This window comes from Osmerus eperlanus, chromosome 1, assembly GCF_963692335.1.
Source record: "Osmerus eperlanus chromosome 1, fOsmEpe2.1, whole genome shotgun sequence".
Classification (NCBI taxonomy): domain Eukaryota; kingdom Metazoa; phylum Chordata; class Actinopteri; order Osmeriformes; family Osmeridae; genus Osmerus; species Osmerus eperlanus.
In genome coordinates this window covers 4,735,583-4,754,363 of record NC_085018.1, presented here as the reverse complement: position 1 = coordinate 4,754,363, position 18,781 = coordinate 4,735,583, and the positions used below count along the sequence as shown (strand labels likewise).

The following is an 18,781-nucleotide window of genomic DNA, read 5'->3' as shown; positions in this document are numbered from 1 at the left end:
ACCAATGTGTAGACAACTAAATAATCTATCCTTTCGTCTCTAGAATAGAAATAATAATAATAATAATTTTGTACAAATCTGGCAGACACTTTTATCCAAAGCGATGTACAGTGGGGGATTTAAACCTGGGACCTCTTAATCTGCAGTTGAATGCTCTCCCACTGAGCTGTACCAATACCCGAATGTTGAAGTTGAAACAAAATGCTAGTGGGCTGTATCAGGAACATTGAAAACAGTGACTGTTTACATTGGAAGGCGAGTTTCTAAAATTAGACTCGGAAGCAGGCTGGAACCTGGGAGACATCCAGTACTTTATGTAATGAGATCATTTTGTGAAGTCTGTCCGAAAACAAAACGGATCCGTCCGCATGAGATGGATAAATAAACACCAAGGGGCTTCTCAAGCCTCTACTTTTCTACTTCCTCAACATTTCCATCCCTGTTTTTCTTTCGTTCTTCTTCATCGTATTCGAGTCCTTTGCCTATTCCTTAAGGATATTTTTGGTCCTTTTCATATTTTCATCTCCCCACATCTTTCCCTCACTCTCCTTCTAACCCCCTTCCATTTTGGTCCCTAGGGTCAAGTCCTCCACGATATGCCCTCACCGGTGAACTCCTTCTTGCAGCGGTCTCTCACACTGGTCTCTAAGTTCTCAAGCTGGATCTGCACCTTCTTATAGTCCCTCAGGGCCTGCTTACTCTTCCTCCTGAGAGAGAGAGAGAGAGAGAGAGAGAGAGAGAGAGAGAGAGAGAGAGAGAGAGAGAGAGAGAGAGAGAGAGAGAGAGAGAGAGAGAGGAGAGACAGAGAGAGAGAGAGAGAGAGCGCGAAAGAGAGCGCGAAAGAGAGAAAAGAGTATGGAAAAACAAAGTAAATAGAATGTTATCTTTCAGTATAGAAACGCCTGAGACACATGTACAGATATATATTATCAACACACAGAAAAAAACCTTCACCTGTATATGAGCACGATGATGAGGACAATGAGGGCGACTATAGAGGCCCCTACCCCCACCCCCACCTGGGCCTCCAGGGGGAACGTTGCAAGGCTGAGGGTGTCATACTGAACCCTCCCTAGTGAGAAGTTCAGGTTCCCCATCTGGACCTGCGACACGCACACGCATACAGATGGGTCAGCTTGTGGATAAAACATCTCTGGTTACAGGTTGTGATGAAAATAAGCAACTCTGTTCACAGAGCAAGATAGCTACTTTAACGATATAGCCTACAGCAATCTGCTTTCGAGTAACCCCTTAAAGGCAGGGTAGGCAATGTTGTTGAGAAGCACTTTTTGTCATATTTGCCGAAGGTAACTATACGTCTTGATAGCAACCAATATATCTAAAGGTTTGACAGTAATATGAAATCATTCCGACATATGTGGGCGTCACAATACTGTAATAAACACAACCAATCATTAAGGGACTAAGGCATTAATCCTGACTATTGATTGGACGTGCTACCTGTCTGTCTACCTACCTACCTGCGCGCACTCTGCACCTCCACTCAATGCTCATTACTGTAGTTTTGTGGGAGTGGCTTTGAAGGGAGGAGGTAGGATATTTTGGTTTGAATCGTGTACAACTTGCCTACCCTGCCTTTAAGAGTTATTTAAACTGGATATAAATCATAGTATATGACACACGCAATGTTGTTTTTCGGTTTTGTGTATTTTTCTTTGCACAGCGTCACCACTGTGGCCCTGTGAGTGTAATGACGTAGAGTTGACTCACTGTGAATTCGGGCAGTGTGTCACCGCCCTCGCGTTTCCTCCCTGTTCCTCCGGGGGCGGGCTGCAGGGGCGGGGGCTCGCAGTAGAGGTGGTTCCTGGTCAGGGTCTTCACCGCGCACACCCCCTCGCCTACCAGCACCACCACCTCATCCTTAGAGATTGCCAGGTCCAGGTTCTCTCCCTGGGGTGGGGTGGACAAGGAGAAGGAAAGAGCAAAAAAGGAGGGGGGAGAGGGAGAGAAAGAGTGAGAGAGACAGAAGTAAGAAGAGAAGGCCATGATGAGGGAGAGAGCATACGGGAGTGAGGAAGCTTCCATCCCTCATTTCTACCAGCTACAACACAATTAGCAGACCACTGCAAAAACTCCCTTTCTCTAACTGAACTCCAAACAATCCACAAAGAGCTCATCGCCACTTAGCCGCAGAGTTCCCCTAGTACCGACCTCCAGCTGAATAAAGCTGCCAGGGTTGTAGCGGTAGGGCTGGAGAGGGTCGTGCTGGTTGAGGGGGTGCAGGACAGGGTCGGGTTCGTACAGGAAGCCCTGGGGGCTGACGGCACCGAATGGGAAGCGCAGGTTGTCCAGAAGAAAGTCCACAGCCACCTGGGAGCCCCAGACCGAGGCCACGACGGCTGGGCTGCGACACAGGACTAGGGAGGAGGAGTTGACCTCGCAGCGCTCCACGTACTGGAGGGAGGGAGAGGAAGGCAGACAGAGGAGAGGAAGGAAGGTAGGGAAGGACATGGAAAGGAAGGGAAGGAGAGAGAGGAGAGGAGGGACGAGAGAGATAAAGAAGGAGGGAAGGGGGCAAAGAGGAAGAGAAGAAGGAAATCAGGGCCAAGGGAGGGTCAGATGGAGGGGAAAGGATGAGAGGGAGTGAAGGGGGAGAGAAAAAGAGAGGGAGGAGAGAGGACAAAGATGAAAAATACAAAGATAAATCTTTTGGATGATTCTTTTCTGTACAGGTGAGGTATAAATTTAGGGGGCACTGACATTTTTGCAATTCTTTGCTCCCGACTACCCAAAAGCATAGAACCACACCAACCTGCTTGAGTAAGCAAGCAGGATCCCCAGGGCAGTCAACCTCAGGCACCATCCTACGACGCCTGCCCCCCACCTTCTCCTGCTCCCCTCCTCCACTCCTCCTCCTCCTGGTCAGGGACTGGTAGGGAGAGACGGTCACCACCATCCTGGGATCCTGGACCACGTCCAGATTGTGGCCCGACACGAAGATCAGACGACCGCCACTGAACACACACAATATATTTTTTTGTACCTTTGAAGACCACAGAACCATCCAAGGATTTTGTTTATCAGACTTAAGTTGCGAAATGGACAAAAGCTATTGCCGACACACACACACTCACCCAAGGAAGCTCTTTGCAGGAGCGGCGTTGGTGATGTTGGGGTCAGGGGTGTAGCGGTAGGGCATGTCATGGAGGTGACGGTGACTGTTGCTGTAGTGAAGCGTCACACGATGCTCGCTTGTCCTGTTGCTGCTGCCTGTAACACACACCACACTGGACTCCTGCACTGAGGATCTGGTAGAGAGGCGGTAGGAGAGGGAGAACCAAGACACAACCAAAAGACAGAGAGATACTGAGTATCGTTTTGATCATATTTCGTTCTTAGAATAGAGGTCCTTGCACTTATGCCGACTGCATTTATATAGCGCTTTTCTACCTTAGCGGCACTCAAAGCGCTTTACAATGTTTGCCTCTCATTCACCCATTCATACTCACACTCACACATACCGATGGCAGCGAGCTACCATGCAAGGCGCCGGCCTGCCCATTGGGAGCAACTTGGGGTTCAGAGTCTTGCTCAAGGATACTTCGGCACATGACCAAGGAGGAGTCAGGGATCGAACCGCCAACCTTGCGATTAACAGACAACCCTCTCTACCCCCTGAGCCACAGCCGCCCCAGGTGGTTCCCTGGTTAATACCAAAGAACCATCTGCGCTTTTCGAGACACGGTGCGACCACATCTCAGATCCTTTGCATAATTTCACAGAAGCAGCTGTATCAAACTGACTGAATAAACAGGTATACCATATGCAGTCATTGGTGTGTTTGATGTGTGTGTTGTGTAGTGACATGAGTCCACTCACATGGAACAGGGCACCCCTCCCACAGTGACGGTGAGGTCAGCGGGCCGACCAGTCAGTAGGTTCCTCCCCGTGATGGTCAGGGACGTGCCCCCTGCCTTGGGACCCCTCTGTGGGGTCACTTCCATCAAGAAGGGATCCTGGAGAGTGAGGGGTTAGGAGGAGGGTGCTGTTCAGATATTGATGATTGTTATTTTCATCGCCAGTAACGTCATTCCAATGAATACCTTTGGGTTGGTTTTCAGATGTATTGATGATTCATTGTGAATACATGGTTTTGTGCATCGCTTTGCATGTGCATTCGCTGTACGTGTGTGTGCGTGCTTACCTGGTAGCTGAATCTCTGGCTGGAGAGGCCAAATTCTCCCCCACTCACTTCTACAGACACCTGGCCAATCTTCTCTCCTCCACTGGCTTTGGTCCGACACACAATCCTATGGTAGCACACATACAAAGTTATTATTCAATAATGGTCCAAGTCAAAACACACACAAGGCTGTAAGTCCTGCATGGTTCATGGACGCAAATACCCTCAAATTAAGTCTGACTATCTGCACTTGAAACTCATAGTCATTATTAAGTTTAAAATTCAATGTGCTGGAGGACAGAATCAAATCAATACACTCCTGTTTACAGTGTGAAGTACATTTGCTCCTGTAACAGACAAGGACATGCACTCACACCCACTGTCTCTTTTACACACACACACACACACACACACACACACACACACACACACACACACACACACACACACACACACACACACACACACACACACACACACACACACACACACACACACACACACACACACACACACACACACACACACACACACACACACACACACACACACACACACACGAGTGTGTGGCTTGCTGTCTGCCGCTACAAGTGCTGTTTGTGTCATTTGTCACAAAACTTGTTGATTCTGTACTGGTTTATAGTCGGCAAACACTCAATGTGTGATATACTTGTGTATGTCAGATTGACATACACAAGTATACGTAGGAGCACACACACATATGAACACCGGACAAATCCAAACACGTTACGCGCACCCCCCACACACACACACACCTCCCCCATCCCCCCCACGTATCCCCCCCACCCATCCACCCCTCTTCTGGACAGTACCTGGAGGAGATCTCGTAGAGCTGGGGGATGACTGTGCAGGCCACTCCAGCCACAGTAACTGATTCCAGGATGTCGTCGGCCTTCTGCCCCAGGTTAGACCCGGAGATGGTAACCACTGTTCCCCCCTCCACCAGGCCTGACAGGGGCTCGATCTACACCAGAGCAACAACTGGTTACACATTATTTTGAGAGAAAAACTTCAGGTCATCCAAATATGATGAAGATAATTGGATTTAAAGAAAGATGATAATGATATACTCACAGAGTGGATGACGGGGGCGGGGCAGGTCTGCTCTATGGGCTCGCTGCAGGAGTCTCCGTACAGGCAGCTAGCCTGAGCCCCCCCGCACCACACACATCCATACACGGCATCGGCAGTGTGGCAGCGGCTGCAGTCAGACCTCCCCACCGAGCAGTTGTACAAGGTGACTGCGGTACAAACAGAAAAACAGAGAGAGAGGGACGAGAGAGAGAGAGAAAGGGAGAGAGAAAGAGAGAGAATAGTTGGTGTTTGTGGGAGTGAGAAAGAGAGGACGCGAGAACGAGAGTAGTTAGGGGTGTGGGTCTATGTGTGTCTGCTACTATGAAAGCAATTACAACAGTGACTTCAGGTGTGTATAATGACAGGCACGAGGAGGTGGGGTAAGCACGGAGGTGATTGTCATACTTCCTTTGTTTGGCCTTTTTGTGCAACACAAAGCTACCAGCCACCATTACTGCTTACCAGTTTACCAAAATTCCCTCCACCCCTCTTGACAGGATAATCTGTCAATATCGGATCCGTCTACACAAATTGGTAACTCTAGCCAACGATGTACTTTGACCTTTCTACTGTGTTTAGTGGATTAGTGGATGGGTTCAGTTCATTCGGTAAACAGGTACACCATGTTTTGCGGTCCAGTTCTAGAATGTACCGTAGAGGTCGGGGGCGCTGTCCACGTGGAAGGTGTCCCTCCTCTTCACATACACCATGGCGTTGTACTCGTCCACCACAGCTGAGTATGAGTACTGTAGGAGGGGGACAGAGCTAACAGCTGAGTATGAGTACTGTAGGAGGGGGACAGAGCTAACAGCTGAGTATGAGTACTGTAGGAGGGGGACAGAGCTAACAGCTGAGTATGAGTACTGTAGGAGGGGGACAGAGCTAACAGCTGAGTATGAGTACTGTAGGAGGGGGACAGAGCTAACAGCTGAGTATGAGTACTGTAGGAGGGGGACAGAGCTAACAGCTGAGTATGAGTACTGTAGGAGGGGGACAGAGCTAACAGCTGAGTATGAGTACTGTAGGAGGGGGACAGAGCTAACAGCTGAGTATGAGTACTGTAGGAGGGGGACAGAGCTAACAGCTGAGTATGAGTACTGTAGGAGGGGGACAGAGCTAACAGCTGAGTATGAGTACTGTAGGAGGGGGACAGAGCTAACAGCTGAGTATGAGTACTGTAGGAGGGGGACAGAGCTACGGTCAACGCACAAACGAGATTCATAGCAGAGTGGAAACATTTCAGCTTCATCGGTAACAAACTTGAAACATTTGTTAGGAATCTGCAAATATTCTTCAATGCCAGCTCCACGTTGATTTTAAGTGAACCATTATGTACAAAACGATTCCACTGCAAAGCTAGGAAAAAACTTGAATGTGTGTTTCAGTTAAGAAATGCTTCATATATGGGAGGATAAGAGCCAGAGGGCAGTGGGACTGACCTGGTGCAACTGACAAGTGATGTCAAACAGGGACGGACTCAGGTCATCCATCTCCACATAAGCGTCTACCACCACAGTGCGCCCTTCAATGACCAACACACACTCGTAGTCCAAGTCTCTGTCCTGCACACACACACACACCAATTCATCAATTCAGAACTTGACTATGAATAAAAGGGGAGGGATAGCGTCTCCGGGTGACTGCATGCACCTGTGTGTGGGGTTTAAATTGTGTTCCGGTTGTCTCGATAAATTGTTTGTGTGTCTGTGTGTGTGTTTGTTTGTGTGTTTGTGTGGATGTATGTGTAACTGTAAGCAAACTTAATTTCAGCTGTGTAAGTGTGTCTGTGCAAGTGTGTGTAATGCGTGCCGTGCGCGTTTGCGTTGGGTACCTGGTACAGATGGAGGTTGCGAGCCAGCAGGGTTATCTTCTTCTCTACTTTGACAGGCAGAAGAGCAGAGCCCTGGACCTTCTCTACACATGGACAAGCTGACGAGCCCCAGCTCACATAGGAGCCCTCGTCTCCCTACACACACACACACACACGCACGCACGCACGTTACTTATGCACGCAAGTCTTCGGCACACTCACTCCCACATTCACGTTCACACACACTCCACAATCATACACATGTATCTGAATTGCACTCCTGCCACATATCCTTGCTAACATTATTATCCATTTTATTTTTGTTAACATAATGATCTGCACTGGGTTGAAGTTGGTGCTTTGTGTTTTTTATCATACTGTTAATATGATATGCTGTACTATCCTGTTAAAATGAACAAATTAAAATGGTTGTAAACATTCACAAAAAAACAACTGCTCCAGTTTGGCAGGAGGTAGTCGCTTTTTTGGGTAGATTTCTAGAAAATCAAACAACAACAACATGAACAAAGTTGGCAACAGCAGGAGGATAAGGGAAAAGATCAGGGATAGTGGTGTCAGTGCTGTGGGATTCTAGAGAAGAGTCGTCCAGTCAAGAGCAGGGAGCGCGAGAAAGGCCGCCAAAGCCCCTTTAGCAGCCTGGAACTCACCGGAAGAAATGTGTCGGCCATGTCGTACTGGTAGTCTAGCTCAGAATCAGCGTCCATGAGACGCGGAAACGCCTGGGAGGTGTGGTCGACCTCCCCGTCGCCCGACAACACGGTGGCAGCAGAAAAGGAGGCTGTGTCGTTTTCCGCTACGGTGACTTCAGAGTCCTCATCTGCATCCTCCCCGGGCCAAAATAGGACTTCTGGGTCAGAGCCCCTGCTTGTGTCCTGGGTGGGTGGCTGGGGGTCTTGTGGAGGTTGAGTAAAGTCCAGGTGGAAGGTAGGCTCCGAGTCAGATGGCTCACCCAGCGGGAAGGGGGACGGAAGGGAGTAGCCGGATGACGAGGCCTGGGTGGTCTCGCTGGGGAGTTCCCCAAGGCTCTGTGCTTGGTCCATTTCTGGTACACTGCTAGGGGGGGAATCGGTGACCACCTCCAACGGAGGTAACTCTGGAGGACCTGCCAGTGGAGTCAGTTCGTACAAATCTTCATCATCGGCTGCTAACGTGACATTGGTCAAGTCCGCCTCCGTGGCAACATCCACATTGCCTGGTGTTACCATGAGGCCTTCGGTTTCCATTTCGGTTTGCTCATACGCAAGGAATATCACTGTGGATGTCGTCTCCTCCTTGTTCTTCTCAGTTGTGGCGATCTCAACTAATGACGTCGTAGCTTCGGTTGGAGGGGGCAGAGTAGTGGGAGCCTTGGTCACTATGGTTGTGGTCGAGGGCGAAGTTGCAGGCTCTGTGATGGTGGTTGTGGGTAATGTAGTAGACAGTGGTGTTGTTGAAGGCTCTTGAGTTGTAGCTACAGTCATAGTGGCTTCTGTTGTAGTTGTACTAGCTATGGTTGTTGTAGCTATGGTGGCTGTGGTTGTAATGGTTGGGGGTATTGTTGGGGGGGTTGTTGATGTTGGTGCTACAGTTGTGGTAGGGACAGTTGTTGCTATGGTAACAGTTTTGACAGTGGGAGGGGCCGAGGTGGGGAGTTTAAACTGGTGGGAGAGGGGGCAGAGGGGAGGAAGACATGAGGGTGAGTGAAACAAAACCAAACCATAGAACAAACTTTAACACAACCCAACATGTCAGAAAGAAATGTATACAAAATAAATGATGTGAAACACGTATCCTGATGGAGTCAGTATCGTGTTACCATCGACGACAAACCACTCAACGCAAAGAAAATGAACATGATTGTTAGTCAAATCTTTGATCTGAATTTGTAGAATGATATGCAGTGAAAACATTAGTATTGTTGACTTCACCAACAGAAATGGGCTCTCACTGAAAAAAAATTGTCAATCAAAGTAGCCTTCCCTTTCTAGGCCATAATTGCCCTACATAGTCACTTCATAGAAAGCAACTCCTTCAGCATTACTACTAAAATCAAATGTGTATACTGGACTGACACTTGTCTCCCAAAGTAATGCATGTGGCCATAACAAATATAAAGACACAGGATCGCTGGTATTGAGGGTTCCAGGGAAATCCTACAAAACACACTGGGACTGGCTCAACCACGGGTGCTGTAGTTTTATACAGGGGCTGCAGTGGCTGTCGCGATCACTCGCAGGGGTGTTTTGACTTACGTGTTCATTGTAAATGATGACTCCCTCCTCGCAGGTGGGCTTGTGGGTGCAGGTGTGTTGATGAACACACCAATTACAGCCCCAGCGACTTAACACACAGCCACGGCAACTAGAGGGTGGACGAGCACAGGTGTTTACAGAAAAGTTGATTGCAGGAAGAGAGGGCAGAGAGAGAAATACATTGTGTGAGCTATAAGAGTTTGGAACCTGTGAAGCAAAGAGTGGAAGATAATTTTGAATGAAAAGAAATCAAATGTAGGGAGAGAGGGGAGGAGGGGGAGAAAGGGAAAGCAAGCCACAGAATAATCAAATTGCATCCAATCTGCACATCGTGGTAAGAAAGGTCCCTTGTCTAATTTCATTTAGCGTCAGTTCTTTTTTTGAGCATTCTGGAACATGTAACGGGGAGAGGAGAGAGAGAGAAAGCAAGGCAGAGAATTGGATAGAGAGATACACAGAAAGAGCAAGGGTAGAGAAAATACAAGAGAGAGAGAGAGCTGGAGACAAGATTAAAAAGTCATTGATTGAACATATGTGGCAACACTGCCAATCAGCTGGGGGCAAGACGCAGCAAATGTTCGTGGCCAATAAATATAAGTGACCTGGTGAAGAGCTTTTCTTGGACAACGTAAAAACACACAAAGCGCATGCTCTAAAGACCGTTCCGAAAATATCCAAGAATATAAAGTTTCTGGCTGGCTTTGGGCTTTCCGCTCTTCCTGAAATATGTCTCTTCTTCTGGTGTATTTAATGTAACCAAGCTAGTATGAACAGAGGTAGGCATGTGATGAGTCAGTCAGGTGCCTGCAGCTAATACAGCCACCACTTCACTGTTAGTCAATGCAAAGGCTTCAGTTTAGCCTTCCCCTGGAGAGAATCACAGATATGTAGTGGCTGAATGAAGTGTAAGGATGCAGAGTTTAAATAGTGAGAGAGATAGAAGCAAAAGTGAAAGAAGCCGGAAATTGGAGAGAAGAAAAGGCCGACAGGGAATTTTTGTTGTTGCGTGAGCGAGAAGGAAAAGTTACTGAGAGGAAGAGACAAAAAAAAAAAAAAAGTTAAAATTGGTGTGTGTGTGTTTAACTCACGGCATGCTCCCAGACAGCTGCTTGACAGAGGTGCAGTCGTAGAAAGTGAACTCGTTGGCCGTGACGACCACGTCGTTGAAGCGCAGTGACAAGGTGACTGTGACAAAATCTGACAGGAAAAAAAAGAATTACAACAATAAAGCCCCCTCACTAACATCACGTTTCATGACTTACACCACCTCTGAAAACATTTTGTTTGATTAACCCTCTTCTTAGTATTGGGGATAGGGTACGGGGGGGGGGGGGTGTTAGGAAAACAGTGTGTCTTGGCTGAGTTGGTCTTCGTGCAGAAGAACACCAACGTGTTCTTCAAAACACAGCACAGAGAGAGAGAATGCGAGAGAAAGAGAGTACTTGGGATGGCCGCCCGTCCAAGCCATAATAAAATCCATTTGCAGCACCCTCTGAACGAGCCAGACATAAACAGTTCTCGAGTTCTGCCCTGACCCTACCATGTGCCCAGCCGACACACACACACAGTTATAAGAGCTCACACATACACACCCCCACCCGCACTCTTATTTACATTTTGTTCACTCTCCCTCTCTCTCACATTAATCACGATGGAACTGATAATTCATGGGAACATGAATGTTTATGATCATCTGACTTACTATTACATCATGGACAATTAAATAATAACATGAAAAGAGCATTTAAGAACCTCCCTGCCATTCTTCCACATTGGAGAAAGCAGTTACACTGGACTACTGACTAAGAGCTGAAGCTAGTTTTTTTTTAAAGTTGTTTTTTAAGACCCGCTAGGGTGTTCCACAAGGATCTTTGCTCAGTCCTGAGGTTAAATTTGTTGCAGAAAATTTAATTATGGTTCATTTCCCAGACACCAGATTATCACATCTAATCCTAATCTTTAAAATTGTTATCCCAATCTCTGCCGGGCCAAACATCTCCGAGCCAAGGCTAAATCCTGGGAATGAAAACCGTAATTCACTTTAAGTTCAAAACAGCGGTTCTAGAAGTTATACAACACACACTTCACCTCCCCACTCAGCACCATATACGGTCTGAGCAGTCCTGTTTTGTTCAAGGTAAGCCTGGAGGGGCTCTCTCTCTAATGCCTATGGGATCTCCTGCTAGACTCTGTGTGTGTCTATTCTTCATTAAAGCCTTTCCCTGAGGGGGGGGGGACTTACCCTGTGCCTGAGAACCAAAACCTTCCTCTCTCTTTTACCCTCTACCTCGCTCTCTCCAGGAATGCTTTCATTGGAAACAAGGGGATGGGGGTGCTTAAGGAGGATAGGTGTGTAAGAAGGCAGGAGAGAAAAGTGTGTGTGCATACAAGAGTGTGTGTTCGGGAGGTGGGGGGGGGGTATAAACAAACCCAAGTGTATAATGCTTGTGTCTTCAGATGTGTTTTATGACTATAATACCCATTAGAAATCACAAGAGACCCCCCCAAAAAAATAAAATAAAAATGAACAAAACCTTACGGTCCATGCACGCAATGCAATCATTGGACATAATAAGAGTAAAAAAGAAATGACACAACAAAACACAAAAGATGATCAATGAATTGTGTAAATGGAATGACCAGTTGGCTGCCGCTCAATAGAGATTACTCCCAGCTGTGCAAAACGGTTTCAAAACAGGATTGAAAAGGATTGGTCTTGAACACGCATCTGCTTGACCAGAAAGCACGCAAACAAGTGTCAGACTGGCCTGTTTGTTGCCCACAAACGCACATACACACACACTTAATTCTTCTTCAACCAAACACACTCTTCCTAAATGGCATCCACCATCTTTGAATTGTTCCCCCTTTTCTCTCTCCTACTCATTCTTCCCCTCCCCCACCAGACTCTCTCACCCACTCATATACACATACACAAAATAAAAGAAGGCCCCGTCTCTTGGCTCTCACCTTGCCCCGGTGATACAGCTGGGGCCCTGTGGGGATCGGGGGAGAGGCAGACAACACCGGAGCCTGTGATGGTGGCGGGGCTGGAGCTGCTGTGGAAGTAGCAGGAGTAGGACTCTCCCTCCTCCAGCACAGGCAGCCCCGGGACAGACAGAGAGATCTGGGAGAGGAGGAGAGGGGGAGAGGGTAGGAAGGGGAGAGGGGGATGGAAAGAGGTGGGGGGATTGGAAGGAGAGGGCCATGAGTCAAGAGTTGAAAAAGGGATGAGAAACTCAGATAAAACGAAGGAGAACAGCGTAGAAAGCATGTTATATAAACAAACAAATGAAATCAAGACCAAGGATGTTGTGCAAGAACGGAATAGAGCACCTCTAAGTCTTCTTCAATCTAGATCTAACTGGTTTTAAGAGGATAAGTGCACAGATTCAGAATCATCCAGATTCAAGCTGAGGGGTGCTCTCCAAGGTTATTATTGGAAACTAAAACAAAACGTAAAAATAGTTTTTTGGTAAAAAAACCAAACCAAAAAAACGCAGAAACAAAGCTAAAACTATTTTGCACTCTTTCCAGATAAAATACACAATGATGGAATGTTTTTCCGTTCAGTTTTTTATGCGGCCAACTGTAAATATTAAAGATAGTCAAACTTAAACAGATTTAATATCAAAATTAAAGAGTCAAAGCTATAATACATAAAGGCTTTTCTGTGTCAAAGTTCTGAGGACAACTCATTTGTATACTTTTACGGATACTTTTTTTTTTTTTTCTAGGGCCCAAAGGTAAATGGCTTGTATCCGCTACCTCTCTAAAACTAGTCCCTACTAAATAACTGATTGATATTGTTAGTTTCGTTCAGACAGGGGCACACATGACTCTGATATCAGAAATGATCTCCTTGCCTTCCCTTCCCACCGCTCCCTTGTAGAGGAATGCAGAGGTTGTGGGAGATATGCATGTTCAAAACATGAGGGCCATTAACACAAAACACGCAGGAAACATTCATGCAAAATGTACATGCTGTGCCTCTGCAAATCTGAACACAAAAACACACACATACCAGCCCGAGGCACGCACCCACACACACACACTTGTACTTACGCTTCTCTTCTCCTCCCGGCTGATGTTGGCGGGGTTGAGAGACTGGATGATGAGGCATTGCTGCTCCATGTCGAAACTCCACAGCCACTGGCCAGTCTGGGCCCCACGTCCACACTCCCCCTGCTGGACACACCTGCCATAACACAGAGAGAGTGGAACACATAGAGAGAGGGTCACACTTGCAGCACTAATACAATTATACTGGGTGTTTACGGATAGACAATTCTAAATATGTTACTTTATCAACGCCTTATGGGTTATTTTATCACTGGTATCAATGTGGTGGTTGATGTGGGAATCGGGGAGGAGGGAGATTAGAGAAAGAGGAGAGTGGAAAGAGTTAAAGGATAGAAAAGGTGATTGGGACACGGCAGGAGAAGGGAGAAAAAATGAAACTGGAATGAGTCGAGAGAGGGGACATAAAACTACTCTAATTTTTAAGCTCAATAAAGTGCTGAATGTAGTTAGCTACTAGGCAGCACTAAAACAACAGACTCATAAGGCCACTTTAGAACATTTAGGGCTCCATGAGCACTGGACATAAGAAATGTGTCAATTTCTTAGGTTCTGCTGGCAGGACACAGCAAATTAGCATGTAAGTTTCTGAGCAGCTAGCCATTAGCTCACCTTCCCTCCAGGACACACCAGCCACAGTAGGGATCATGAGCAGAGAGACACGACTGGCAGTCTAGATGTTGCCGACACTCTGCCACGGGCCTCTTTTGCAACTGTGATAAGAAGAAGAAGAAGAAAAAAATATATATAGAAAAACAGATAACATTATGTTAATGAGAAAGCACATATAAAACCTAGGAATACAGGACTGGTCCATTAAACTGGAACTACACTGCCCATGTGAAAAAATACAGCGAATATGGTGTGAGCTGGTGTGTACCATGGTGGACGTCATGATAAAGAGGTTCTCCTCGGCCTGGTCCAGCAGCAAGTCCGAGCTGATGGGAGCGTTGGGCTGGATGGAAACAACGTCATACACCTCTACCTCACCCTCGGGACCCAGGAACACCTGAGGACACCGAATCACACATGTAGTCATGAGAACACACACCACCATTCAGGATTTTGAAGTAATCCCCAGTAAATCGTTAGTATTATGATAATGATGCATCTACACAACAGGCATCAATAACGCAAAGCTCAGAAAAGAGACACCGTCGTGTCGTGATGACATGTAAGACACACTAATCACAGAGAAACATTTAGTGTTTAAAATAGTGACATACACATCTTAGATATGTCATACAAATATGACATGTATCAAACAACGATCTCCTTTTTACTTTACTCCAAATGAGACTGCACAGCCGAGAACTGAGCGTGGCTCAGGTATGAGACCTCTCTGCTGTTCCAGCAGGGGCAAAGTCGCTGCAATGTGGTTCAGAGCTTGAACTAGCGGTCCGTTGACATCCCATTAACTCCAACTAATGCCATTACTGGACATCCCCCTCCCCCTTACATGAACAGTTACGCACAGAGATATCATCCTACTGGGAACATATATTACTGGCTAGGTATGTGTGTGTATGAGACAGAGAGTGTGTGTGTGTGTAAGTGAGAGAGTCAGTTTGCGTTTAGCAAAACCGTGTGTGTCTGAGCACTTGTGCGTGAATCTTACATTTGAATTCACAAAAGTGTGTATCTATGTCAGTGTGGCAATGCCTGTGTTGTTTGTTTGCTACAGTATGTGTGTAGGCCCCAAAAAAGGCCAGACAGATGAGACTAGAGCAAGTGCCAGATATGGTCCAAGAATTTAACATGATGAGATAATCCGATCCTATTGGAGGGGGGGGGGGGGGGGGGGGGTCAGCTGTGCAGCGCCACTCTTTGATCCCAGGGCTCATCAAAGGCCCTGACTGTCCAGACGTCAATGACGGGCAATACTAGCCCACACTGCTGTTCCTTTGCTTTGCCAAATCTGTCAACCCAACCAAACAAAAGATGAAACAAGCGTTTAATGAGATTCCCCCTCTCTTCAAAGGGGAGAATGCTCAGGCAGGGAAGACCTCAGGTCCCACTTTTTTTCCAATTAATGCAAAATAAAACCACTGCTCATTTGTTGGGGAAATAGAAACACTGTCAGGCAACAGACAAATTGTTGGGTTGAGTCCAGGCTGTGCAAATACACAAACAATACACATGTGTACACACACACAGGGAATTTGAGGATGGGTGGGAAAGAAAGAGATGAAGATGGTAAAGAGAGATGTCTACTGCATACTTCTGCCACACAGTAACCAACTCTTCTGACACGCACCCATCTGACGTCCTCAAGACAAACATTTAGACAGGAATCCAAACTGGGAAACAGTGCATTCTTATACACTCATATAAATTGATCAGGGTAGCGCCAGAAATCACTGTGGCTCAAATGTCTTGAATACCAACAGAATCGAATTTAGCATGCTTGCTATTCCTAATGAGTACATGTAACAGATTATGCTAGGTTGGATTTCTCCCTTGCCGTGGGTAATGGGAAATGAATTAGTCTATAGGGTGAGCATTGTAAAAACATACTATGCTCGTGACCAAAGCCAAGTGCTGTTATGTTCCAATCAAAATATTTAATAGAACATTTACATATATTATTTTGGATTATTCAGCTTTTCCCAGTAAGGTGACCCAAGCAGCAAGTTAACCTCCTCGCATTGTTCCAGTAATACAACCACTAATTGTGGTTTTGTCCAACAACATGTCTATTATTCCGATGTGGCTAGATAGCTGTCAATCAGTCGCAAGGCGTGTTCACATTTAGCGGTGCAGCTAAAGCCACCTCTAGTCTTTTGGTGGGGGGCTGCAATTCAAGGAAAGTGACAATAGTGACAATAGTGACAAGGGCCATTGTTCAAAAGCAGGGTTGTGACATTGACACAGTGGATGAGCTGCTAATTCTATGACTCATGGTTTGTTCTCATAGGCTTGAATGGAACTTTCTGTTCTTAGCTCCATGCTGACTGCCTGTACATAGTTCTGTGGGAAGTGGTCAGACAGTGAATAAAAATACAGTTAATGGGTGTCGTTGTGCTGCGTCTGCTTTGGCTACAGGCGCAAGAAGCCGTTGAGAAAAATGACACAAAGCGCTAACTGTTAGTGCTTACCAGTACTGCTCAGTGTCGTTTGTGAGAGTATTCGCTACTGGTGTGACTTACTACTTGGGGATGGCCATGTTATATGTCTTTATGTTGCTATGCTTGGTCGAACGTATTCTTTATTCCTTGTCATCAAATGTTTCTTGACCATCTTATGTTAAATAAATGGTTAGTATAAGTGTAATAAATGTGACATTCAGTTAACCCCATGGTGTGTTTGTATTTACGCCTTCCTTTTCACCCCTCTCTCAACTCTTTCCATTCCCTCATCTTTATCTCACTCGTCATAAAATGTTTCCCCCCTCGCTGACTCTGGCATTGGCCCTTGTATGCACCCTGAGAGGAGCGGTTCCACGTGACCCCGCGATGACCTCTCCCCATGTTCACCGCACCTCAGAAATCATACAGACTGACGGTCCATCTCTTTCTGCTAGTCTCATGTGGCTACGCGGGACACTTCCAACCTGGCAACCCTGTGTTGTTGTGGGGGCGGCCAACCAGCTGATGCACATCAACAGAACTCTAGTCGATGAGTGATGAACTTGCTTTACATCGTGGAAGACAATGTTCAGAACCCTGCATGGTTTTATAAGCCCAACAATGGAGCCAGACCGTACCACTTCTCTGATAGCAGGGCCCTGGCTATGGGATATTCTTCCCCTCACTGTTCATTGGTTTTTCGGCCCCCTCCCCCCCCCCCCCCCCCCCCCACACACACTTTTTTAACCACTCTGCCGACTCATCACGATATAGGGGAAAATAAATAAATAAAGTCAGAAAAAGAACACAAGGAAGAAAGAGAGAGCCCATGCATAATGTCAGCAGTATTTTCTGGCCCAACTAGGGGAAAGCAAATACACAGAGTCACTGGAGACACATGGCCTAGCCTTGTTCTGGCTCTTATTTCTGGAGCGCTGAGTTTGGCCAGTGTTGCCTTGCTAGGATGCTATTTCGGACGTCCGCTTCTTGGCAAGGGAACTGAGAACTGAGAGGGGGGTCTTAAGGTGCATTTAGAAAGAATGTCTGCTCTGGCTGTTTCCAACCCTCTCACTTTTAGCCCATTTACCCAAGATGTTGAACGCTTTTTCGTGCATTCAAAATGTAGAGAAAGAGAAACTTTTGCTCTGGAATAACCTGGCAAAAGTCGCATAGGATTGTCCATTTGAAATGCAGGTTGCATGTAAGAACCTGTCTGTGATTTCCTAGTGTTGAGATAGTTCTTACCTTGTGCAGGTTTCCCTTGGAGTCCCCCAGAAAGGCGATGGTATGTCTTGCCCTCACGCTGACCTCGACGGCGGTGAGACGGGCAGATGGGCTGTCTAATATGGACTCTGCCTCCACAGGCATCCGGCTGGCCATTGGACTGGGAGTGTGGTCAGAACCACAGGGGTAGGCATCCAAAGTGTTCTATTTCACAGAAAGTATGAGAAATGTGTATCAGTCAATGATGCACACGTTCAACAATTTTTTTAATAATTCAGTCGTCATAAAGCATTTAAACACCTGTAACACAACCTTTTCTGCAGCCAGATTGTACAAATACCTGTGTACGGCTGGGTGTCACCCTGCCCCCCACCTCTCATGTGTTCAAATCTGGAGTTGCTAAACAGTCTCTACTTGATGGGTCTCACACCTCATTGTGTAATTTATTGTCGCATTGCTAGTCATATGTTGATAAGTAAGGGTCAAGATGTGGTCTGATTGGTTGTTCTACAGATAGTTGAGTATAATGGGAATTGTGAAGCATTGTTTGCCTTGTAATTCATGTAATGCATTTGTAATGTTAATTAATATCTATGTCAGTTAACTTACTTTGCCCCTTGCTATGATTTAACCCATAGACTCAAATAACTAATCCCAGCATATATGGTTATATATGTATAACCAGCATGTATGTTAATACACTGTTCAGTTAACCCCTCTTCCTTTAAACAAAGGGGAATAGTTTGGGTTGTTTGGACTACATTAAACCCCCTACGCCTGTATTGCTCCTTTATAGATAACCATGAAACTTATACGCTAGTTTACCCCATAATACTTATATGACAGCCTTTAAGAGTTGTTGGTTTGAAACCCCATAAAGCAGAACACATAGGTGAAATAGTTTTCAAAAACTGCTGCCGGAAATCCCTATTATTGAGTCATGACAAGACAGGTGGAAAAAAGTTGACGCTGTGTGTTATACAAGATCTTAACAGAGATTTATAGTTCAACAGCTGGAGGTGAGAGGGGAAACTTTTGCAAGAATCTGGCAACCTGTTCCCCAGCTCCCTTTAAAGCTTACCGAGCACTTGCTTTCACAACCATAATT

At 46.4% G+C, this 18,781-nt stretch overlaps 1 protein-coding gene across 4 annotated transcripts in view; it reads right to left on the bottom strand.

Moving 5' to 3' along the window:
• Positions 1 to 18,781, bottom strand: part of plxnb1b (plexin b1b) — a 73,694-nt gene that overhangs the window by 8,612 nt on the left and 46,301 nt on the right. For all 4 annotated transcript variants that reach the window (XM_062456168.1, XM_062456190.1, XM_062456175.1 and 1 more), the window contains 21 exons: positions 17,695 to 17,877; positions 14,262 to 14,390; positions 13,994 to 14,094; positions 13,367 to 13,499; positions 12,272 to 12,428; positions 10,390 to 10,498; positions 9,302 to 9,410; positions 7,718 to 8,707; positions 7,071 to 7,205; positions 6,679 to 6,801; positions 5,892 to 5,985; positions 5,240 to 5,406; positions 4,978 to 5,129; positions 4,166 to 4,271; positions 3,841 to 3,977; positions 3,096 to 3,269; positions 2,774 to 2,975; positions 2,173 to 2,415; positions 1,732 to 1,911; positions 955 to 1,103; positions 607 to 707 (listed from right to left, as the gene is read on the bottom strand). In XM_062456168.1, the coding sequence (XP_062312152.1) occupies positions 607 to 707; positions 955 to 1,103; positions 1,732 to 1,911; positions 2,173 to 2,415; positions 2,774 to 2,975; positions 3,096 to 3,269; positions 3,841 to 3,977; positions 4,166 to 4,271; positions 4,978 to 5,129; positions 5,240 to 5,406; positions 5,892 to 5,985; positions 6,679 to 6,801; positions 7,071 to 7,205; positions 7,718 to 8,707; positions 9,302 to 9,410; positions 10,390 to 10,498; positions 12,272 to 12,428; positions 13,367 to 13,499; positions 13,994 to 14,094; positions 14,262 to 14,390; positions 17,695 to 17,877 (3,874 nt within the window). The remainder of the gene's footprint in view (positions 1 to 606; positions 708 to 954; positions 1,104 to 1,731; positions 1,912 to 2,172; positions 2,416 to 2,773; positions 2,976 to 3,095; positions 3,270 to 3,840; positions 3,978 to 4,165; positions 4,272 to 4,977; positions 5,130 to 5,239; positions 5,407 to 5,891; positions 5,986 to 6,678; positions 6,802 to 7,070; positions 7,206 to 7,717; positions 8,708 to 9,301; positions 9,411 to 10,389; positions 10,499 to 12,271; positions 12,429 to 13,366; positions 13,500 to 13,993; positions 14,095 to 14,261; positions 14,391 to 17,694; positions 17,878 to 18,781) is intronic.